Raw genomic sequence first — 25,373 nt, 5'->3', positions numbered from 1 at the left:
CAATACCCCTGGGCTCTCTGCACTGTATTTACCCGCAGGCAGCCCAAAAAGCAGTTAGAGAAAGTGGGCAAAGACAGCTTTATTTATTTATTTATTTTAGTGGAAAATAAAACAGAGGACCTGTAAATGAAATCCAGACAGCTATAAGCCAAACCAGCATGTCAAATTTCACTCCCAAGCCCCTCAATGAATGTATTTTTTTACAGCCTTGATAAATGATGTTCTGTGCACTGCCGGGCTTGCTAGGAGGTATCTGTACCGTGGCCAGCTGCTCTTGTTTCTGAGAATTACATAACATCATCCAGTCCAAACAGTAGGGCTTTAATTCAGTCACAAAATTTTTTATACTATAAAAAGATTAAAGCAGCATGCCCTCCCCCCTGCCTCCATGTTGAATGGCTAACTCTTTCCAGGTGATTTTTTTCCCCATTGCCTTTGACTGAGCTATGTTTCATTTCCCAGGTTTGGGGTCTGGTCCCATAGTCCTGGCAGATGCCTGCCTTCAGTCTGGGTAAGGCCTATTTTTTTGTTAAAGAAGGCTGGATTTGGCCAGTCACAACCAGACAGCTGTGTAGGTGGTCTGGGGCTGTGCTGCTGCTTTGGAGAAAGGGCAAAGTGATGCGCCGGGCACCAGTGATACTGCTTGGTTTTTGCCTTTTTTCTATGTTCTCTGTATTCTTCCCACATATATTTGTAGCTCTGTAGTCTATTGTACTAGTGACTAGTTTTTCCAGTCCTTTTCCATGTCAGAAAGACAAAACAAATTCCAGAGCTCCAAGCCCTGGGAGGTGCAGGGGTCCTGTGCTCTCTTGGTTCCTCCTGAGAACCAAAGCAGAGAACAACACTTTGAGATACACTTTCATGAGCAAAGTACAGCTAATGCCAAGTGGAGGACTCCAAAGAAAGGGCTTGGTCTGGGGGAGAATTGCATCACCACTTGTCCTCCTAATTGGTGTTTTTTATCAATTATGGTAATTTCTTAAAACCTATAAAATATACTCGTCCTTGGGAAAGTGGGCTTTTGTGGACATCTTTCCATAACTGCCCCTGAAGGCCTTCAAATAAAGGTCTGTTCTTATATTATCTCTTAACTAAAATCATCTCGATTTTCATTTTCTGGTTGGGAAAAAAGCAACACCAGAACCAGTTAAGCACTAGTTTTGGGGTGTGGGGTAGGTTGCTTTATATCCAGAAGCCACAGTTGCTTTTGTGAACCTTGTATTTAAGAGAATATGAGCAATACTTTCCCATATACGTGAATTAATCTAGCCTGTCAACATCCACAGTTGTTCAGATCCAAGAGTTTGTTGCTAGTCCTGGCATACTGTAAAGCATCTGCACCCGCAGTAGTCCAAACCAAGGTAAGGCCACCAGGAGCTGAATTTGTGTTGGCAACACCTGGCAACATTCCCTTCCCACTGCAGCCAAAGCCTGCCCTGACCCATGAGCCACACCCAGGTGCCCATCCTGCCAGATCTGATACCTCAACCTGCCTCACTTTCCCCAACTGCTTTGTATTAATCAATGAAACATGGCCTTTTAGGTGACTGAAACCAGGTCTTAGGCATAATATTTTTTTTTTGCAGCTAAGCTGCAGGACACAGTAAAGGCAAATCTTGTGTGCACAATGTATTTTCCTTTGCATCCAGTGTTTTGTTGAGATCCAATGTGTCTATATTGCTGCAGAAACTGGTAAACTGCACATTGTCTTGGAAGGTTTCCTGACATAAATAACCTGGCAGACTTTGCATTGTGCAAAATTCATGTGTAAATCAGCTAAATTGCAAGCATTTTTTGTTTTGCTTGCCAGTGTTCCCATAGCTGTTTTGTACCTGAAGTGTGAAAGGTCAGAGTTATTTCTTGTGTGCAAAGGTGTCTCTGGGCTGGGACTTTGCTTACTAAGCCATTAAAAAAACATTTCTGCTGGCCAGCTGTATGCTCTGAAGAACCATGAACTTGTGCCACTATGTTTTTTGCCAGTGAGAAGTCCATTTGCCTAACTCTCTTTTCAGATTCATTCAGCTCATAACTATTCTCTCCTCCTGACAAGCCTAAACTAGGCAGTCAAGGAGAGGTAAAATGTAGAGGGACTACCACTTCCTTCCCACTGGTGAGAGATGAGGGAAGGTCTGACAAATACATTTTTAAATACATAGAAACCCGCAGCATTTGAATTTTCTAACGTTACCTGCATAAAAGTTAAAAAAACAAATAAAAATTCTTGAAATACCAGGGCCAAGAACAGGCCACACATCATGCTCATGGATCAGCGACCACAGACACAGCCGCACCGAGCTGTGTGCAGCAGCTAACCACATTCCAAGAGCCAGGGCTGACCAGGCAACACTGTCTCTGCAGCTGACATGACAGACCCAAATCCCACCTTGGAGAACAAACGAATTCTCCAGGAAGGACAATCAGCCGCTCCTCTTGCAGCAACAGCAGCAGTAGGTTCTGCGCGGGCTTAGCACTTCCAAAACAGGGATGGGTTAATAATTAAATCCCAAGATAACTGCAAGGTCAGTTTCACTTTGATCTCCAAGTATTTCTTACCTAAGTTCTGTATTTATCTTTTTTTGTAGGTCTACCAAGTAAATACAAAAAGGAGCAAAATAGCTCAGAAAAGCTGATAAGAGAACTCTTCCATTTATCTCTATCAAATTCTTACCTATTTTATTTAATCCATGTACAAGCATGCTTATTGCTAAAGAACTGTGTGTATACAAGTTACCAAAAAAAAAAAAAAAAAAAAAAAAAAAAAAGCACAAACACAGTAGGAAATCCACACAATCACTGTATTATTTCTCAAGGAGCAGCACTATTATATATGGGGCCCAAACGAGCAAGGTGAGGAAGAGCTGTGAGCAAGCTGTGAGCAAGCTGTAAGCAAGCAGTACTTCATCATCCACTGACCCTCCCCCTGTTATTGTCGTAACCCTGGAGGATAAGCCTCCAATGCATCTGAAACATCTGCATTTTGTATAAAATCACAAGGTGCAAGCTTTTCTGGCTCCTGATATATTAATTGGGAGACTTGGGCCTTGCTGTAGTCCTTAAAACATCGTGCAGCACAGTCTAGACTCCACAGCAATATATAGACACTCAACCTGGAGCCTGATCCTATCAGAAGGCCACCAGGAACAGTTCAAGGTCTGTGTGGAAGTAAGATGGAGCAAAGCACAACATCTCCATCCTGAATTGTATGCCTTCAGATCAAAGCTCTAGTGTCTGATATCAAAGCAAATTTTTCTAAACAAGGCAATAACTTTTCAAGGTAAAGTTATTTTAGGAGGGACTCCTAGATTTATGGATGGTAGGACAATTTGCTCTGGTAGAAGAACCCATGTGATAGTAAATCTATCAGCCACTAACTTCTCAGCTGTGAAAGACTTTGCACTGCATGTAGATGTCTCTGGAATCCTAAAAGGAGACACCACAAATACGCAAAGATGTAATAACCAGGAGTAAAATGTAAATAGATAGCTTATGTCCTGTGTAACTATATAAAACCTGTTCTGTACAAGTGTTCATCTCTATATACAGAGCAACCATTAGATTCAAGGACAAGTGAGGATAATGTGTTCAAATTACTTCCCAAGGAAATGAATGAGGAAATTCTTTTCATGTCAGTATTGGTCTTGTATTTGTGTTTGGTTTCTTTGAAGGAAAGACTTTTAAACTTCCCATGTTCTGTCTCATCTACAGTTCAGAGTCATATCAGGTGGAATTATTTCTGCCTCTACCCCCTACTGAATGTGAAATTGGAAAGGAGGTTCTCAGCCTCCTGAAGTCAAGGAGCAATTCCTTTGCTTGTTCCGTTCCTGATCACAATCCGTCATGACTGCTGCCAAGGCTACCAGTCTGTATACATATATTGAAATCTTCTCAGCTGCACACAAGTCACCCTCTCTCACTCAAAGGAATAGATCAAACAAGTACGGGGAATCACCGGGATACCCAAAAATGAGATCATTCATGCATCATCCTGACATCTGGTCTCCACCAGCAATGCCATAATTCGTCTACTTTAAGGTGCTACTAGCACTATCTGCTAGGATGTTCCTTGCTTTGGGGGATAGCAAGGAGCCTGTTCCCTGCCCACCTTATCCATCATGCATGCTTGATTTTTAGTGTTGAAAACTCATCTAGTTCCTCCTACATCAGGGATCCATCTTTGTTCCAAATTCTCAACTCCTTGTTTGATATGTCCTTTTTGTGATTGTCTATGACGGGCTCTACTGTTGGCTCCAGCCACTTCAAAATACTTGTCTCAGTTTGCTCTGGCCCCCTTTATCTGATAGCTATGGATATTCTCTATCCTCCCTTCATTGTTCTGTAGGAAGCTTGTGCTTTCTAGCTAGCCAATGGTTTACAAGAGAGAGGGATTTGAGCTGCCATATCTTCTTTTCTCTTAAAACCACAATTCATGCAATGATGTGAGAAGGTCATAAATTTTTCAAGTGCCATCCCAAGGTCTTTGGTAGGGAAAAAAAGATTTTGTGAAAGGAAATAGCAGGCTCAAATGCTTCTTAAAGAAGAATCTTGTGTATGTGCCTTGTCTGAAGCCTCATGCTCCCAGGAGGCCTTCACTGCAGCTCCTCAGTGCCAGAGGCCACCCTGTGATAATGACTCAAAGGCAGGATGAACCTCATGCCAACGTCACAGCAGAGCAAGCCCTGGGAGTAAATTGAGTAGCTCATGCCTGTTTGTCATTTGCTGAAGGTCTGAGGCTGTCTTCTTCCCCCTGTAGCTTGCCCTGTTACCCTGTAATTAGGGCCATGGTTGTTCCTGCAGCATCTGAGAGCCTTGGGATGACTCTGGTGAATGCCACAGGTAGGAGGAGATTTAATGAGGTATTCTGGGTTTTCAGTTACGCCCACGCCACCCCACTGAGGTCAGTCAAATACTTCGGTGTAATTACAGGCAAACTTGTTCTTTCCCAGTAACACTTCCCCCTCCCAAACCCTTTGCAATTTTTAAAATCAAATTGCTGTATTCACCCATTACTGTCGTAGGATGTTGCCTGCAGGCACATATACCAGCACCAACACAAACAGGAAAGTCATCCTTTCCCAGAGTTTCTGCCTCTGCTCAAGTCAGAGTCTTCTTCAGTGTTGGTATTAGAATTTTCATGAGGAAATTTCAAGCAATACTTATATGAAGAACTGCAACCTTCATTGCCAGTTTGCTATTTGGCAATTCGCCTGAGCCAAAACACTGCCTCAAAAGATGATACAGATAAAAATTCAGATTTCACACTGAATCTAATCTGTGGGAAATGCAAGGTAACGGTGCTGACTGGCTGCTTCAGTGGTCTCTTAGTAACTCCCTTTCCTAGAACATCTATGCCAAGTGCACGCAAGTCAACACAAAAGTGTAAAAAAGTTTCTGGATAACATATCAGACGTGAGCTTTCATTTGAAATACAGATCATCTCTGGAATGTGGTGTGTGTGGAATTTGGTCTATCCAAATTGGTAGAATTGTCTGCACTAAATGCATGATTTTATTCCTTAAATTCTGGTGTGACTTGCTAGTCTGTTGATTTATCTGTGATGCAAATTTGTCCCAAGACTATAAGATATCCAAAAAACAGCTGAAGGAAGCTAGTGGTTCACACTTTACAGGGACAGTCTCTTAACTCAATAGCAATGGCATTGCTTTCTTTGTCAACTAGTCTGCCACCCCCTCACTGGCACAAGAATTAGACTAAATTATTAAAATAAAAAATCTAGACCAAATCTGGCAGATCCTTTCTTCTGAAGGGATGGTTCTCCAAGGAAAATCTTCCTATTTTCAGAAGTGGCTTACAGGGGAACATTTTTGTGGCCTGTGGGAGGGTATTATTTTAGTAGCTGGTAGTAAGCAATGAAATGTGGCCAGGAAAAGACTTCTGTCTATCAGGGCTGGAACGCAAAACCAACCAACATCTAATTTGGGGGAGTGTAAGGAGCCTTGCTTCTACACTTGTTTTGATTTGATTGTTTTGTGTGCTGCACAGAATGAAGTAGATCAGCAACTCTCCTGCAGAGAGATAAATAAATGGCCTAGTTAAAGATAGGGTCACTAGTCCTCAACCAATACCTCTTCAGACAGTTGGAAACTGCAGAGATTCGAACCAAAAATGTTGATAAATCCATGGAGTATACAGGGAGTCTTTTTGTTCAACACACTAATGTTTGCCCTGGATAATTTGTTTGTTTGTTTTCTTACAGATCTATGATTGCTAATTTCTAGACATGCGTCTGTAGAATGATGACTTCAATACTAAATGTTATCACACAGTATACTCCTGAATTCCACAAGTCTGGTGCCACAGGCTGGAGATCAGGCTCAGTTTCATATAAGTCACAAGAGTTTCATCTAACTCATTACATAACCAACAGGACCATACACATACTCCCTCTTCCCCCACAGCAGTCCCTATGTTTGTTTGTCTTTTTCTATACTTTTCAACATTAAAAATACATCACTGTGCAAAGTTCAGAGGTTTCACTAGCTGGATGCAACACCTAGAAAGACAGGAAATCTGCTCTTTACTCACAAGGGAAGAAAAATCTTTTGCACACCAGGTTCCAGAAGACCATTCACACTGTCTGCCCACATCAGAAGACTGGCATTCACATGCTGCTATCAGATTGGAAGGACACCTCTCAGAAAAATATTTTACCTTCTGTTATGTTAGTGCCTAATCCACCACAAGCCTTTGTATATTTCAATGGCAATAATTCCATTAATTTCCAAAAAATGGTCTTTCAATAGTTGAAGCTAAATATAAAGCTAAGGCTGAAATGTGGTTTATGGCATTTTTTCATTTGCAAGAAGGTGTTACTTCAAAACTGCCAGAAATTCATGGTCAACTCTTCAATTTCTTTTGTGATTTTTTGTTTTGAAGAATGAAGATCGACAAGAGCCCTTCTTCATGTGAACTCTACCAATTCACAAAGTGGCATTTTCCACCCCCAAGGAGGAAGAAGAAACATTCTCCAAAACAAAGAAAAAAATGAGCCCAGGTGAGGCAATGACACCCCTAAATCATCACAAAATTTACTAGTTTGTGGCTGTTCTGCAATAGATGCTTCTTATTTGATGCAGAAATTACATATAATTTAAACACTGGCTATAAGGACAATATCTGAAAAAGATAGGGAGAGATTAAAGCAAAACCATCCAAAGGAATTTATTTCACATATTAAGAAAAAAATAATGAAGCAGCTTCACTCTGTCTGAGTGATAAGTATGCTCATAACAGGAATATTCCCATATCTCTCACCACACAAGAGCTCACAGCTTTAAATATATTCTTTTAATATCACACAATTCATACATTATGAATATGGAGAATACCATTCTTAAGTAACTTCAAACCTTGGAGACTGTACAGTTTTAGGCAGCAGACCCAGAAGCTAACCTGAAAAGTTCTTGCAGGGCTTTTGTGGAACTGGTCCTATTAATGGACTGGTTCGATGTCACTGCAAATACCAACAAAAACTGAAATTCCTCCCCTTCTATGGCCTATGTACATAAATAGGTATCCAATGCATAAAGGAAAAAAAAAAAAAAAAAAAGACAAAGGTCTTACAGATCCTACTGATTTCAAATGCTCAGAGGAGGCCCAAAAAATACTTTCTTGGCACAGCTTAAATCTTTATACCCTGCTCTGAATTTTCACTTGCATCAACGGGAATTTCTGCATTTGATAACAGATCTCAACACTCTTGATGAAAATAGCTGCTTCTCTATTTCCAAAGGAGTGATTTCAGATTTCAGAGAAAACTGGAACATCATAACCATCTCAGTCAATAAACTTGTCAATAAACTTCAGCCTTCAGACATCTGGGTGAATTATGGATCAGATAAGCAAGCAAATGCTTCTATTCAACCATTGTCCTGAATCTTGGATTTATCCAGGAACCTTTCAGCCAGAGACTCACTTTGAGATCAATACAACAAACAAGAAAAGATCTTTGGAAATCTTTTGGCAATATACTGCTTCACTGAGTATATAAATACTCTTCTGGATTTTGCAGAAGTGTACATTATCAAAATTGATAATACAATGACTAAAAAGCTAGTTAGCAAAATGCTTAAGACAGTAGAAAATTAATAAAAAACTGCAAGTCAGAAATGTTGCCTCCAGGAAATTACAAACTCATTTCTTGGCAAACAGTCAAGATTATAATATTGTTGCTTTATCTCAATGCATGTGTTACCTTCTATAGACATCTGTGAATGTACAGTAGCAAGAGGAAGTCATCTTCATGTGCTAATTTTAGCAGACCAAACAAACTCAGCATATCTTATTTGTTTGGCGTGGCTTGTGGAAAAGGCTTGTTTCTGCCTATTGCACTTTTGCTTCATGCCAGTACTTTCATCAGTCTTTTTTTTTTTCATAAGCTGAGTGGGCTGTAACTAGAAGAACCAATGAGGAAAATACAACCATGCAGCTTCTGCACAGCTGTGAACCAGCTCACTAGTGGAGAACCAATTTATAATGACCCAGCAGATGTCAGAAAGAACCAACCCTACTTCTTTGAGATGTTCCTCAGAACTAAACCAAAGATATGTATCATTTTACTGTTACAGGACACACCAAGGTCACAGAAATTGTACATAAATCTTCTTCTGGAGCGATGCCTATCTTGCATAGTCACTCATTTGGCTCACTTGGCCAATGCTTGCCTCTTGTAACCCTTCTCCATGCCTCATCTCCAGAGCCTGTTCCCTGATGTGAAATCAAGGGGATGCTCCATGGCCTGTTTCTTCTCCTAATACCCTCCAGGCACCCCAGGCAGTCTTTCAGTGAAGGCAGTGCTGTCCATAAACTCAATACAGTTCCCAGTAAAGAACTCAGCTCTTCCCACAAACCAAACAATTAGGTCCATTATGACCATGTATCTACCATGTGCGGATTGAGCCTTTTAAGAAAAAATCTATTTCACCGTCACTTGTCCAAATTCATCTGGGCTTGCCCTAGACTTGGAGAAAAGATGCAAAAAGGCAAGATTTTTAATCCTCTTAATTAAAATCCTGACCCAGGATTAATTTATTATAATTCATGACCTAAGCTGTGGTGCCAGAAACGTGCCCTGGAAAAGTGACCAGGCTGCCCTAACTTTGGACAGGTCTGTGCTGGGTGAAGAACCCACAGAATCCTTATCTCCTTCACCCCATTCACTGATGAAAATCAGGAACTGAAAAATAAGCTCCACTAAGAATGACTTTCAGTGCTTTCTTTTTCTTGACAAGAACTGCACCTGAATTTTCATCTAAATTGCTCAAATTATTTCAACTTTGCTTTAAAAATAATAAAACCTTAAAAATACTAAATCTGTGCTTTAAATGTAATAAACAGGGACCAGTATTATGAATGATGAGGAAAGCTGACAAGGAATAGAGGAAAAAAATATTTGGAAAATATTTCAAAATAGCAGCATTTTTCAAACAGTTCTACCTTGGACCACTGAAACCAGACAAGTAGTACTGTAAGGTACCTCAGTGGTGTATACATTACTGTAAGGTACCTCAGTGGTGTATACTTTTGGGCCAGGACTGTTGTCAGTTTGAACAAATGGATCCCGCACGGTTCACTCTCTGTACTTGTGACATGCTGTAATTTCTGGGCCAACCTGAGCAAGTCATTTAAGCATGTGCCTGACCAAAAGTACATTTAGGAACCTGATTGCCTGCAGAAGGCAGAGAGTCAGTCTTTCAAGAACACCTCTGCACTTTGAGCAGTGCCTTAATCTGATTGCAGGATGTGGAAGCCTAGAAGATAAGGGGTCAATGTGTATGTCTCAAACACTGATAGCCATATAGCTTTGAAGCCAACCCAGGATTGTTGGTAGCAATGGCCAATTACCAGCCATGAGTGGAGAAAGGGGCCATATGGAGGTAGGCCAATATTCCTCTGGGACAAGTGTCTTTGTTCTGGCTCCTAAGCACAACAGAGTACAGCTGAGGCGAAGGCATGAGGCCCATGAACAGGCGTGGAATCTAAGGGGAGATCAAGAGCACCCAAGACCCCTGAAAGCCCTCAACTCATTTCAGAAAGGTCTACTAGAATGGGCTGCACATGGTAACTTATTTGCATAGAAACTGAGAAACTTAACTCCAGGGCACGGAAAGTTCACTAAGAAAAGGACTACAAAGCCTGGGTACACATGCGTTCTAGGGGCTTGCATACCCCAACAGGTGGATTGATGCTGGAGCTAGAACCGGTGATATCTTCCTCTTCCTTTCTTCTTTTCATTCTCTCTCCTCCTTCTTAATCCATCTCTCTCTGTCTCTCAGTCCCTCCCCTTTCATCCTAGCCCTTTATCCAAAACCCACTGCCCCTTGCTTATATCAGAGGTCACGGATAAACACACACATTTCCATGCCAAATGGGTAATTTATTAATAAAATTTTGTAAGCTTTTGCAGGCCGTCTTACTTTTGTCATTCCTTTCAGCCATGAGGACTTATGATCCTTGGGTGCTCCCTTCCATGTAAGGCTGGGATGCCACACGGGACTAATGCTGGATCCATTAAAATGTAAGCACATAACAAATCAGGATTCATGTGATCTAGATCTAGCTAGGCATAAATAATTACACAGCTCTTTGAATGGACACTTGCCTTGAAGGAAGTATTCATAGTTAGCCAGCCATATTTATTCATTTTATTTTAATATTAAACCACACTATGCAGACTGGGGACTCCAGTAAATACTAGGACCAAGATATTTTTTTAAAAAATATGGTATTGTCCTTACAGAGAAATGATAAAGAACAATTTTCATAGATTTTCTGAACACAGTGAATGCTCAAAGAACACTGGAATGTGATTTTCCTGCTTTGAATAATTTTAGTATATTATTTGTTTGGCATTATTTTAAAATGCTGATACTAGTAGGGTTGGAGAGGCAAGAGGGGAGGGATACTAAAAATAATAAAAGAGGTGTGTGAGGGTGATAGATGCGAGTACCTACTTGCAGGCGTACACAGGTATGTGCACATGTAGTTATGTTAAATATCCATGAAAAAACATCTAAAAAAACATGGGGGGAAGGGATTTGTATGCTCAGCTCTCAAGGTTATTGTTTCCCTGAGATTCTCCTTGGGGTTGCTGGCCCCAAGGTAGTAAGGTTTTTCCCCAGGGTTGCTGTTCCCTGAGGGTTTCCTCTGGGTTGCTGTTCCCAGAGGTAATAAGGTTTTCAGTCTTCTCTTTGCCCTAAGTGTTACGCACCAGAGGTAGAGACGACAAACTGAGTCCGCCGGTGCACATTTCCAAGGTTGTTTATTCTTCATTATCTCAGTCCTTTTTCAACTCTGCCAGGCCTCCCTGGCAGGGTACCTCATCTTAGTTCTTTCTCAGCTCTGCAAGGTGTCTCCGCAGAGCAGGACACGCGGCGGACTGGGCGGATCAGAGAGCCCCACACCTTATGTACAGTCTCCTTGACCCAACCACTGTCCGAGACGTATTTTTTATTTACAAAATTTTACCAATACCTACTACCTTTACTAATATGTCAGCTCTACTCTAAACCAATCTCTAAAACCCAACCCAGCACAAGATGGGGGACGAGAGCAAGAACAAGGAAGACAGGGGCCACTCCCCAGTTCCTCCATCTTGTCTCTTCAGCCCCATATACTAAGAATCCTAATTTCTATATTTATATTCTATAGTAAACCATCCACTACTTATTTTAAATTCTTAGGATTTGTGATTCTTCCTGCATGTGAGTGTTCACTCCCATGGACAGGGATCAGAGGCAGTGTCCTCCTGGGATCTGTGTGGGTCTAACTGACCCCCCTGTACAGATCCCAGACCCCCCTGTCCGGTCTCCAAACCCTCCAGGGTGGCCAGAGGGATGTTCTAGACTCCGACACTCAGTAAGCTGCTGTGTCAGAATTATGAATGGTGTCAGTTTGAACAAATGAATCCTGCACAGTTCACTGTATGTACTAAATCAGGATTAATACTTCTGGATTTTGGAAGGCAAAAATATAAACCAAACATGTGTCTGTCTCGTTTGGGTGGCCACCTGAAATTAGGTATTTTATACAGGTGTCCTACCAGAGAAACCAGTGTGAGCCTGGAGGAGAGCATTTATTTGTTCACCCAACACACGAATGGAACATAAGGGGATAATTTATGTGGGAGCATTACCTGCCACTGATCTATTAGGAACTAATCATCTTCATTTTAGAAAGAGCAGACGTACACACCCCAAGTAGGGTATTTGTGGTTCATTTTGCCAGTCCTTCAATTAACAGGCTACTGCATAATTCTGGATATGGAGAAAAACCAAGACATCAGCCTTAGTAGCCTGGATTTTTGGTGCAGTTCCAGCTTGCTTTTAGATTTCCTAACTGGCTTTGGCAGATCTGGAGCAAAGAATTGCAGTGCCAGAGGCCCTCCAGCATGTGTATGCATGGCACCAGGTATCTGCCATTCACAGTTTAACTCTTGACAAGCCCTTGCCCATTGTCTCAGTGACAGGGGCCAGTCTAAAACCCAGGCCCCAAGATATTCACATCACGATCCAACTGTTTTCAGTTTGCTTCATCGCATTTAGCCTGGGAGAAGTACAGCTCTAAATCTAGTTTAAGAGTAGCTGCCTTCCTGTTTTAAAGCTATTTAGGGAACTTCTAGCACACACAGTCTGTATGTGTAAATATTAAAAAGGGATCAAAAAAAAACCCTGAAAAATTAATGCATTTTTTAGGAAAACAGCAGACCTACAGTAATATGTAGTTGGATCTAATATACCTGATATTGCTCTCTGAAGGAGGTCTATGTTCCTCTTAGAAATGGGATTGAACACTAAGTAACATCTGATAGTTCCAGGACAAATGTAACCTACAACATTCAAGTATTTTGAAGCTTACTAAGCAAATGAAGACTTTCCTCTATTTTCTCCATTACAGTCATCCTGAATCAAAAACAAAAAAATTAGTTCATCTACTAAATCAGTCATTCCCCCACTCACTCCACAAGCCCTTGCCCAAACTGAATTCTCTTATAGGAGTCAGGAATACAGAATGGCTTTTTGCCAACATTTGGGTGCCCCTGTCTACTATTCTCAGCACTTGGAAATTGGTGGTGGTTCGCACGACAAAGCAAATACCTTCTGTACATAAGAATTGGACACAGAGTACATAAGGATCAGGAACTGAAAAATCAACCTGGTGTTCATTTAGTGGGCAGAAAACATTCAAGCCCAAAAAGGCAAAATCTCTCCTTCTCCTTCTCCTTCTCCTTCTCCTTCTCCTTCTCCTTCTCCTTCTCCTTCTCCTTCTCCTTCTCCTTCTCCTTCTCCTTCTCCTTCTCCTTCTCCTTCTCCTTCTCCTTCTCCTTCTCCTTCTCCTTCTCCTTCTCCTTCTCCTTCTCCTTCTCCTTCTCCTTCTCCTTCTCCTTCTCCTTCTCCTTCTCCTTCTCCTTCTCCTTCTCCTTCTCCTTCTCCTTCTCCTTCTCCTTCTCCTTCTCCTTCTCCTCCTCCTCCTCCTCCTCCTCCTCCTCCTCCTTCCTTCCCTATTTTTATCACCCTCTAGGGTGGTTTTGAAAACATCAACACAGTACTTCAGGTTAATTCAAGTTAACTGGGCATGCATGAGGGGCTGGCACAAGGAGCTTGAGCCTGGTTTAAAAGTTACTCACCTTCCACTACCACAGTTGCAGGTTTTGAATAGGCTGTGCCCAAACTGTTCTTGGCTACACAACGATACTGTCCTGCATCTTCTCTCTGAACATTGTGTATCCTTAAATTCCCAGAATCAAGGACAGCAATACGAGCAGTCTCCTGCAGGAGGAAGGAGCAACTGAGGTGAGGACTCTACATGCAGGCTGCACACAAACAGCATCAAAAATCTGTTTATAAAGTTTGGGCTTACATGCATGAACAATATAAATGTTGTCCTACAACTCAAGGATTTTGGGCCAGCTCTTCCTGCTCAGCACTGTCATGACATACTCACCCACTGCTGTTTTTGCAGATCAGTGATTTATAGCTTCAAAATACTTCTTATTTAAGAGAACACACACAAGTGTTTTCCTCAGTGTTTGGCTATACTTAGTAGTAACAAGCATATATCACATAAAATGTAGATACACAGAGAACATTGGATTTGTATGTAGAATTATTGCAGATGAAAATATTTATGAGATGAGCCCTGGATTTTCCAAATGCTTCCTTTCTAGCTACTAAAATTTACAAACATTATAACACTAATATTTAACACGGTACCTTTAGCAAATAATTAGCATTACTGAAAACCATTCTCTACTCACCTTTACAACTGTTTCTCCTTTGACCCATGAAACAGAGGGTTTTGGATTCCCCATTGTAGTGCATGGAAGAACAGCCTTTAACCCTTCTATTATTTCTACATTTATAGGTGGACGGGTTATTTTGGGTCCTAAAATTTTAAAAGCCAAAAATTAAAGTTGAAAGGAAGCAAAGAGATAATAGAATTAGACAAATTCAGAAATTACATTAAAAATCAGCTGCTTTTTCTGTATATTGATGAAAGATAGAGCAGTCTTTCTTGGTTACGAAGTGCTTTGGTAAGAAAGGTCTTTATTCAGTACAGCATTCAGTTTCAGTTTATGGATGCAAAAGTAGCTAGCTTGTGTGGGTTATTTGTTTTCCTGAGTTTGACAGTCATTTGAATTAGGGCCTGGGCTAAAATCCAAATTCAGATAAGAGTATTTCCAGTATTGAAGAATGTTAGCGTTCCAGGTTGTGACATTCTTCACTGCATAAACATGTCTTGTCTCAAAGCTCAGATCTGGATTGAATTGATTTTGAAAGAGCTTTAACCCAGGCTTGCCTCTAGCTCAACAAGAAAGGCATATAAACGTAATAATTATCCTTAACTGAAGGATTTATAACTATGCTAGTGAAAAGAACAATCAAGCCTTAAAGAAAAAGCCATCAAACTCCCTTAAAGTTAATGAAGGATGAATTTAAATTCATTTTACAGAAAGAACATGGCCTGTCTTAGTCTGAGCTGGGAGTTTAAAAGACAGTCATCTCAGTATTTTGAGAGAAGTGACATTTTGAGATTCTTGCATTATAATGAACCAGCAGAAAAGGAAGCTTCAGAGAGCATCACCTCCTGGCGACCACCTGCAAGTGACTGGGATGATACAGAGTTCCAGAATTACCAGACCTTGAGGGTTATCTCATTAGCACAGACAAATCCTTTCCTACAAACAGAGGCTTTAGCCAGAACATACCTCTGCTGCTCTTTAAAGTGTTTGTGTAAATAACTCTAGCCATGTGTGTCCACCTTTACTGAGTTTGACACATATGTAGCTCTCTGCAAGAACAAGTCTTTTGCCTTCCATGTGGGATGATGAGATTTATAACATGGTGCTCTAGACCATTCAACACTGCTATTGAGAGCACCTGAACATAATTCAGTTGATTTTACATTCTCAGGAAGAAATCTATTGGTGAAATTTTGCATCTAAAATTCACCAGGAATCTATGCAGTATTGCCACAGAGGTCCAATCTGTCAAACTGTGGCTCTTTTACAGGGTTTTGCTCAAAGAATGTTCTTCAAAGCATCAGTTTTTGTCTTCTGATCTTAGAACAAGTGCGTGTTATTTAAAGTAAATAATAAAAACTGCATGAAGTTATGATCCCATATGCCATGTCTCTTACTCAAAGAGCTTCACAAGAAGATGGGTCTGCCCTGAACGTGGATCCCCTGGCACCATACACAGGAGACTGCTCAGGCTTTCAATTAAACACTCACAGGTCGTCGGCAAGAAATTGCAGTGCCACTTACGCATTTTCACCTGGAGAGCCCCGCAGCTCTGCGCAGGCGCCCCAACCCCGTTGTCTGCTGTGCAGCAGTACACCCCATCATCGCTGTCCTCCACGCTCAGGATGGTCAGGAGCTGCCCATTCCTCTGGATGCTGTACCGTGTGTCGAACAGCCTGCGGGCACAGCACAGATTGTCAGGGACAGCCAGGGACAGGGAAAGGGAATTGCGTTTGGATATGCTGACTGCTGATGTCACTACAAATGGCAATAAGCATTACCTTTGGTTTTCAACCCACAAGCAGAAGGGAAGGTGCTGAGTTCAGCTTTAAGATTCAGCTTCTCACTAGGCCATGCAGTTACTGACCATCACTAGTGTAGTGGCAATTCTTCCTCCACCCGGACATTGGTAAAGTAAACAGGTATCACATCTGGGGATTTGACTTGCCAAGGACAGGCATGAGCACTAATAACTTTTCCAGACAGGTCCAGGCATAATTGCTCAATGAAACTGAAAGATGCTTATATAGGAACTAGAGCTGGCTGAAGTTGTTTAAAGAAATCTTGTTCAGGAAAAGCAAAACAAAACAAACAAACAAAAAAATACCAAATAAACAACTCCAAAACAACAATAAAAACCAAAAACCCTACCAAAACCCACAAGTTTTTTTATTATTATTATTATTAAACAGATAAAGTTATAGAAATATTTTTACAGTTGGGAAAAGAGACACAATCCAAAAACCATGAACTTTTGTGTCTCCATCCTGGAGTAGTTTTGTCTATTTGTTTTGGGGGAAAAAAATCCAACAAACAAGCAAACAAATGTGCTGAAGCCATCTGAAGGTTAGAGGATTCAAGAGTAGCTGTAGTTTAATGACAATAGGGTTTAACCTGGATATTTCAGGAAACTGAAAAAAGGCCTGAAGCTGAAGCAACAAAAATACAAGATATTGTAACCAAGTATGTGGAGCAAAGACCGATTTCATAGTAGGCATGAAGAGAGAAGTGTGGTATGTGAGTAGGGGAGATGTGTGTATTGAAGTGTGAGAGCTGGGGAAAGCAGAAAGAAAGATGGTGAGAAATCAGAAGGCTGAGCTATTGATTTTGCAAAACTGCAAACCTATAATAAATATAAATAAATACTATAAGTAGACACTACAATAGTAAATTTCTTTCTGTTTTATTTTCACACCTTTGTTAATGCTTTTAGGAAGGACCTTCATGCAATTGGACATTGATTCTTATGAACAATGGTAAAAGAGTTCTGACCTGAGAATTTTGTCCCAAGCAATCAAATATCTGACCACTCCATATGTCAGGTTTTGTGTTTTATCATTAAAAATTGTACAGTAGTCATTGACTAACATGAATGTACCATTTATGATGTTTTAGGCATGTATTTCCTTTGAACATTTCACCATGCACTATTGAATCTCCCTCCTCTTTTCCAACGTGAGAAGAAAGAGCACCATGAAGTCACCTGTAGTGTAAAAGACATGCTGACTCTGCCCCCTTTCTTGTTCTAAGGAAGACTTATTGTGGGCAGCCCTTTTCTGGAAGATGGGACAGGTAACTATTTCACTCAGCACAGGGCTGGCTTACTTGCACAGGTTTTGATGTCAAAAGGAAGGGCACATCCAGAAGACTAGTGCTGTATTCTCTGCCCTGGCTCTATTCCCATTGAAGTTGAAAGTTTACATACTGCTTTGTTTTGAAGGTTAATCTTGCTCTCTGTCCAGGATGCTAGGATCTTGGCAAGAGAAGAAAATTTTGGAAATTAAATAACTGTTATTAATTGCTTTCAATAACTAGGCCCTTTGAAGTTTAATACATGCACAGACACAGAGGAACAGAAATACATTTATATGGGTTTTTTCAGAAAAAGGGTGTTCTAATCTGATGCTTTTCCATTGTGCAAATACTTTCACCTGAGTTTTTAGAAGGTAACAAATATATTCAGTTTATCTTTCCCTCTGTCTTCGGTCTGAGCTTTTGTGTCCAGCAGTACTGAATATTAGTGCTTTGTGAAAGTGAAACAATTGCTGTATTAATGCTGCTTCAGAAGTCCCAGTAAAGGAATGAAGTAACTGAGCTCTATGACCTTACCAGAAGAGGTGTTTTTATCTTTATTTTCCATTTGGGTCAAAGCACTGTATCTCAGAGAGAGAGTGAAATGGCTTTAGGAAAGATGTGTTGGGCTTCTGAAGAGGGAATTGAGGTGATAAATGATCTGTATTTCAAATTATCTGAGAACACATGGAGAACAATCATTTTAAAGACATGAGGAGAGAAAGACACAGTCCTTCATGGATGGGTTTCTCTCCCTGCTTTAATTTTCAGCCATGGCGTCACTGATGGGGAAGGAATTAGGAGAAAGGTGACCTGATTTGGAAATAATATCCATGGAAGTTCAGACCTCCATGCTGGAGCAAAACCAGGGTCAGAAATTTTGCTGAGATTGCAGACAATGAAAAAAAAATATTTCTGAAGGCCTTTATTTTTGTTTAACTTCCTGCTTTTTCCTACTCTAAAGCAGTTTTCCAGGCATCTCCTTTTGCTGCTGACTTATTTGAAGCCTCCTATGCCAGTGGTTCAAAGGCTTTTTGTATGTTTGACCACAGTAGCTTTAGGTGACCATCTGCCCAACATGGACATCTCCTGTAGAGGACTGAAATTGACTATGTTACACAGAGGTTGTGCTGCATTTTCCCTCACAGAGGAAACCACTTACAGCCATGTAGAATGAGAAACTGATCCAAAGACAGATGTGGCAGATGTAATGTGATTTCAGAACTAGAAGACCAAGTACAGTTTACTTTGTAGAAACCTGTCTACAGCAAAAGAACAAAAGCAATGGTAGCAACTTCCTTAACACATTTCCACAGTTCCAGAAAGCTGCCTTCTTTGTTGACGTCTTGATGCCTTGTGGCTAATGTCTGACAGTACATAACAATGAGAGGACAATTTCCAAATCCAGAACTAGAAGAAAACAAGAATGGCACAGCACAACCCCTTCCATGAAAAGTTTCCAAGCACCTTGAAACAGACAAGTCTGCTAAGCTGCTTTTAAATGTTATACAGTGTTCTCCTTCTTCACAAATTCATAAACTGAGGAAGAGAGCAGATTGAATTGTCTGAAGCTGGAGAAAAAACTCCTTGCATAGCTTGCAGCAGAAACTAACTCTCTGCAAGCTCAAGTGCATGAAGGTGCAAGAGCAACCCCCGAGTGCTCTTAGCACTCCCTCAGAAATACAGAATCCTATATAATTACAGCCACTCATTCTCTTTCCTGCCACAGATCCATTTTTATATTTCTAGATATCTCCTGTATCATGAAAGAAAGCACTGCCAATTTTGGCAGAAGGTGCTGGTGGGGCTGCTCCCTACCTGATGGGAATGCTGTTGCGTGTCCACGTAATCTCCGGCTCAGGATATGACTCCACTACACAGACAAACTTGGCAACATCTTCTACCAGGGCATCCACTGTTTCCAGAGGAGTGCTGATCAAGGGAGCTGCATGAAGAAGAGAAAATGAGAACACCTTCTAGTGCCTACTGGAGAGAGTTACACAGTCTGTCAAACACCTTTGGTGGAGGGAGCCAGGTCCTTGCAGGGTCACTCAGTGGCATTTTCCCTTGAGGTCTCTGCATAAGGTGCAAAACAGAGCAAACCAAGCTCCAACAAGCTAGTTTCTGACCCACCTCATCCTTGAGATCACAGCAATAGATCAGTATACTGCAAGGACACAGGTGAGGCTGTCCCACTGCTACAAGGGTGACATTGCACTGGCTGGAAGTGCAAGAGGCAGCACACAAATTGAAGACAAGCTGGCCTGCCGCAGGAGTGGGAAGAGTGTCTCCTTATTAGTGCATGAGATTTGGGGAAGGATTGTCATTATTACAGGATTTATTCAGTCAAATATTTATCTTTTAAAAACAAACAAACAAACAAAAACCCAAAACCAAAATAAAACCCCACCACCTATTATATACAAACACCAAACTTATTATCTACCACTATATTTTTGTGAGCCAGGCTCACAAAGATCAATCAGGTCATTCAGATTTGTCTCGTGACTAGGATACATTCTTTTTCTCACAGTTTCTAACCAAGTACCAGGAGGGTTAGAAGTTGAACAGCTATGTCTAATGCTTATTATCACAGATCTGTTGTCATACATTACTTGAATGCATCTTTAGAAACATTTGCCATCACTCTGGTGAAAGACTTGAAGCACAGCTGGAAGGGATCACAGCATAAGACTAGCCTCTCTCTTTCCCTGCTCATGGTATTCATTGCAGGCACTTCCTCCAAAAATACTTGAATGTTTTGATCAATGGCTGCAAGAGACACACATCCATATTTGTTGGACTGAATTTCATTGACAACTGTGCCGAGATAAACAGGTTTTTACCATGTTATTGAAACACTACCTTGAAAATGTACCATGGATTCTGGAGTCTTCCTGTTCCTCACTGAGTATAGCAGTATCTGACTCATTATTTTTTCACAGAAAATCCCAGCTGCTGTGTATTTATTTGCCTTCCATAGTACAATGAGATTCAAATTCAGGAAAAAAATAAACTATATCCATTTTACCCTTCCCTCCCTAATGAATGGACAAAAGAGAAGACATTGAGATTTAAGTAACTGAGAATAATAGAAAGTCAATACCTTAATACTTTTTCAATTTACATGGAAGTCAAAATTAGAATGTCTTTGGAGCTCAGCCGGAATGAAGCTAGAGGAAGAAAGGATCAGCTTCCACTATCACATTTATGTAAAGTTCTAAACGCTTTTGACAGTTCATTAGAATGAATCTGCCTCAACAATATTTCTAGATTATATTACTTCGGATTGTATCATCGATTAACAATAACGACTATACTTACGTAAATCTCAAAACTACATCTAAGACAGCTTTAAAGAACATATGGATGAAACTTCAATTAGAACAAGTCTGCAATGAATTCATTGTTTAAAATGTGATACTTAAATTGATCCTTCAAATTGTATCATGCATCACTTTGTTAGGTCATTTTGGGTCACACTGAACAGAAATAATCATCTCTGTTGTTACCCAGATGAATCCCATGCCAGTGAAACCAAATGGAAGATTTCTATAAAGTCTTCATTTTGCTACTACTGAAGGTTGTCTTAGGAGAATAACCCCCAGTGATGGTTATCCTGTCTACTTCAAAAGAGACATTGCTATTTCATGACAGAGTTTATTGGGATTTAATGGCATTAACCCCAGAGTTTTGCAATCTAATTTTGTACAGTATGTTTTTGTTGCTGTTGTCCACATTCCTCGATCTCTGAAAGGCTGCTTTTCTAACCCTGAGAAATGTAAATTTTTACAATAACAATAATTGAAAACAACCAGTTTTATAACTGTTGTAATGATAAACACAGCCACCCCTACAAATAATAAAGCTACATTTGTACCATATGCATAATGACAGTATTTTGTTCTTTGGACAAACAAGACCTATCAGGTTTCTATATTAAATAAATTCTCTAGAAACTGTTACATACTTTTAGAGTGCATCTTTTATTCAATAGATGACAGAATATTGCATAGACGTGGTCTGACCTGGTACATTTTGAAAGCCAGCATATAGCTTTTTGGGCAGAATCAGGCCTCATACTTGCAAGAAAATAGTGTCCAAACTGACAGCAGTACAGTAACAGGAAAAGAAATCGTTTTAAAGCTGCCTTCCCAAATTCTGTATCCTCAGAGAGCAACCATACCAGCAGCAGGGATGTATAATTTTCTCATAAGCTTTTTTCACCTTTGTGATATTTAACCCAAGGAAGGACAGTGGGCAGTGTAACATGCCATCATTTTGTGAGGCAGCGAGAGAGTCCCAAAATGGCTGAGATGGTACTTACATCTAAAAGCCATCCAAACAGTTTGGGCGCTGGTGTCAGTCCATGTTTTCTCCAGAAAGCACTCTAAACTTATGATGCGTGCATTACCAAATTTTAACAGAGGAAAATAAAATCTGAACGGTGTACAGACATATCTATCATCACACAGAAATGGAGCCAGGCCTTTCCATGTGCATATACTGGAGCATTCTGGTATTTTTAAGGTACCTTGTGGCTTTAAATAAATTGAAAATAAATTAATTTATATATGTGTAAAGCTGCACAGGTGCCATTTTTCTGGATGTCAGCTGTAGTTTCCCGAGATAGAAAAATGACCCAAGGCTGGTCACGGGACCATGAGAAAGCCAAATCCTCTTCTATCCCCAGCCCACCAGAAGCTTCCAAATGTCTTGGCTTTGGATTTGGATTCACAGTTTGGAAACCAGACTAACCAGGCAAACAAAAACAATGCAGAAAACAGAACCAGTCCCTCTGCAACACTGCAGACACCTGGAGAAGCTGCAGTTTCTACAGTAAAAAGCAGCTCAGCTGTGATGTCTTAGAAAAGGGAATGTATCTGTTCATTACACTGTGGCACCAGAAAAAAATCTATCCCTGTCTTCTTTGTTTTTCTTGCCTTTCCAATACCACTCGTCTTACCACAACAGTCAAAATGTGTAGAGTTCACAAATTTACTTTAGTGTCTTAGGAAAATACTAACGTTTTTATTTCAAAACATTTTTATAAAGAAAATACATTATTTCTTTTTTTATTTTGGAAATAACCTGACTAACAATTGTGAAAGCTTAGCCCTGTAAGAGCAGAAATGTTGGCCTAACATGTGAATACTGGCATTCCCCTTAAGATTTCATTTTGTTTTCCTGAAACTGCAAAGTTTCTCGTAAGCATTGTGTTGTACTAGACCATCACTGTTCAGCAAAAATTGTTGTCTGTAGGTTTACCAAATAGGACATCCAGAATGGTACAACAGTTGCATTTCATACCTCAGAGACATTTCCAAACAGACTTTTTTACCAATTCTTTTGTTGGCTGAAAGGATGTCTGCATACACCCAGGTGCATGTGTGCACACAAGATAGGAAGAAGGTATGATAACTTCTATGTTATATGCTATAACTAACAGTGTGTATTTGTACTTACATACCTATTCTTTGTAAAGACATCATAGAGATTCATTTCTTTTGAAGATTATTATACTTACAAACCTACGCAGGTGTGCTGAACACAACAAATCTTGGGCTTTGCAGCAACTGGTGCTACCAGCCATTAACACTTCTGAGCTTCCTTTCACATGAGAAATATACATTCCACCCAGGCTGAATCCAAAGGTCTCCCTTGCCTATTACAATAGACTGTGTGCTCTTCACAGACAAAGGACCTTCAATTCCAAACACAAATATGACAATATTTTCACTGCTATTTTCACCTCTAAAAGCAGAGAATGAGCATTGAAAGCAGACCATTTCTGTATTTATTTGGAAAGCTACAGTACCACCCACCCCACCGTTACCAGAGATACCTTCCCCATTGCAAAGCCGCCTTCAACAAATGGCAGAAGAGCAGGTAAAAAGCCCCTCCAAGCAAACCTTTCAGCAGTGTCTCGGCCAAGCTGAGGGCTGCCAGGGTGAGGACGTGCACCAGGGGCACCTTCAGCAGGTCATTCATGTTTGATCCAGAAGGCATCCAGCTCCTTCAGGCACAGCGCGCGGACCTCCCAGCCGGCTGCATTTCGGAAGCAGTGTGCAAGCAGAGCTTCTCTGCAAGTGACAGAGTGGGGCCTGAGAGATCTAAGTATAATCAGGAATTCTCCCACCCAGTGGTGGTGATGGACGTGGCCAGCTGGTGCGTATCCACTTTGGTCAGTGTGAAAGCGTGGGGCTCATGAAACAAGAGAAAGCAAATCCCTTCTGAATTCCTTTGAAGCAAACAGAGAACAGTACAATAGGCAAAATGTATTTCCAGGGCAGTATCCTACCCCAGTGTTGCAAAGTCACCAGACCTTTATTCCAGCACACTGTAAGTGCAGTAGTAGGAAAAAATGCTTGCCATTGCCCTTTCCTTCATCTTAGTCCCCTTCTTTTCCAGTTTTTCTCCTCTCGCTCATACACACTCCCTCGTATTATAACCTTTCAAGATTGGCTGTAATATGCCACCTGTTGCCCTGCTGATAGTATTTCTTTTCTTAACAGATGCGTTTCCTGGAGTAGAAGAGGTTGGCATTGGTGGTTAAAAGTGTCTTTCTGTAGGGAAGTAAGACAGTGGGGTTCACTCTCCAGAGAAATCTTGTTAACCAGCAGGTCTCTGCCTAAGATGAAAGACAGAAAATCAACACTCATTTTCTAGGAAGACTTAAAGAAACACCAGAATCAAGATCTCCTGACTCACTCTGTCTTGCCCCATCCCACCACAAAGACCTACGTTATATTTTCCAAAATGGTCAAGTCATTTGGACTGCCTGTTTTTCCAACATAAATATTTATATGAAGAGCAAAGAGGCTTACCAGCATGGAAAGGCTGATGTGGGGCAATATCTGCATGAGCAGGGGAAAAGATGAATAATCAGTCCAGGAAGAACCTAATTGATGATGATCCTCTTGGAACATGACTCCAGCTACTTTTCATCATTTTATCAGCAGAGTGGACGAGAGCTCTGCACTAAACTACATGGACTGAGGAAAGCCAATGGGCAGTCATAACATGTCACAGTAAAAGGCACTTTGCGATCTCTGGTATTTCCTTTATTTGCTGAAACTTGACTTAAACTGCTTCTTAACAGTTTTTTATTCAGTCAACGTCATTCTGCAGCACTTCTTCTGAGGAGCAAATGGAGTAAAGCTTACCAGTGCTGCAAATGTGTGAGTCCTCATAGTTTGGCACGGCTTTAAAAAGGCAACGTTACTCTGGGGACATTTCATTGTTGATTAAGTACAAGAATCTCTATACAAGTGTTCCTCTGAAGATGAATAAAGGCAGAAACACTCACAGAAGATGTTATATTCCAAAAATTCTGGAGCTAACAATGACAAAAAAGCAAAATAAGAAGATGACGATGAAACAACAGCAGTCCTACCAGTGAACACAGAAATACTGGTACATGGCTGAGCTTACAACTATTTCTTTTGTTTAAGTCCAGACATATTCAATTAAACTACTTCATAGAAATGTGACTAAGTCTTTTAGGGCAAAATTCTGTTCATGGAGGGACTTGACCAAAGACTTTTCCATTGCTGGATTCCTGCTTGGAATGTGTTACTAGGGCTTTGAAACTACACCATCTATATGAGTGCAGAAATTAGTATTTCCCTTTTATTTGCAAATTGCAACATTTAGAAGTGACACTACCAGCAATGGCTGTTACATGCTAATAATGCCTTTGCATTTGGGGATTACCAAAGTACTTTTAATCTCTCATTTCCTCTACTTCATATATTTTTATTAAGGATCATAATCAGCTTCACTGTTCTAAACCAAAACGATCTAAATTTGCACAGCAAATGAGAGTACAGAGGATACATGAGCAAAGGTGCACAAGCTCCAGCTACGTATGCCACACAACTAATATACAATACATATGGGAAGCTGGTGGTCATCTGTGCCTGTCATGGAAAGATGTTTCTATATACACTGAAATCAGTGAAAATCAAACGCTGGTGACACCAAACCTTCTTTAATTCCAGGTATTTTCCAGGCTTACCCTATAAAAAATAAGATGTGTCTT

The 25,373-nt window shown here is 40.6% G+C and overlaps 1 protein-coding gene across 5 annotated transcripts in view; it reads right to left on the bottom strand.

Annotated features, from left to right (window-relative positions):
- The window catches only part of MUSK (muscle associated receptor tyrosine kinase), a 55,502-nt gene extending 32,164 nt beyond the window's left edge, over positions 1–23,338 (bottom strand). For 3 of the 5 annotated variants that reach the window (XM_063422222.1, XM_063422223.1, XM_063422224.1), the window contains exons 1-5: positions 23,242–23,320; positions 19,148–19,274; positions 15,782–15,933; positions 14,273–14,400; positions 13,643–13,784 (exon numbers count right to left, since the gene is read on the bottom strand). In XM_063422222.1, coding sequence (XP_063278292.1) covers positions 13,643–13,784; positions 14,273–14,400; positions 15,782–15,933; positions 19,148–19,274; positions 23,242–23,320 — 628 coding nt within the window. Of the gene's footprint in view, positions 1–10,217; positions 10,244–13,638; positions 13,785–14,272; positions 14,401–15,781; positions 15,934–19,147; positions 19,275–23,241 lie in introns of all 5 variants that reach the window. The other 2 variants (XM_063422221.1, XM_063422220.1) reach the window with 2 other exon arrangements.
- Positions 23,339–25,373: the final 2,035 nt, after the last annotated feature.

Source organism: Prinia subflava, chromosome Z (assembly GCF_021018805.1).
Source record: "Prinia subflava isolate CZ2003 ecotype Zambia chromosome Z, Cam_Psub_1.2, whole genome shotgun sequence".
Classification (NCBI taxonomy): Eukaryota; Metazoa; Chordata; class Aves; order Passeriformes; family Cisticolidae; genus Prinia; species Prinia subflava.
Note: the sequence above shows the minus strand (reverse complement) of the source record. Positions and strands in the feature narration are given on the sequence as shown.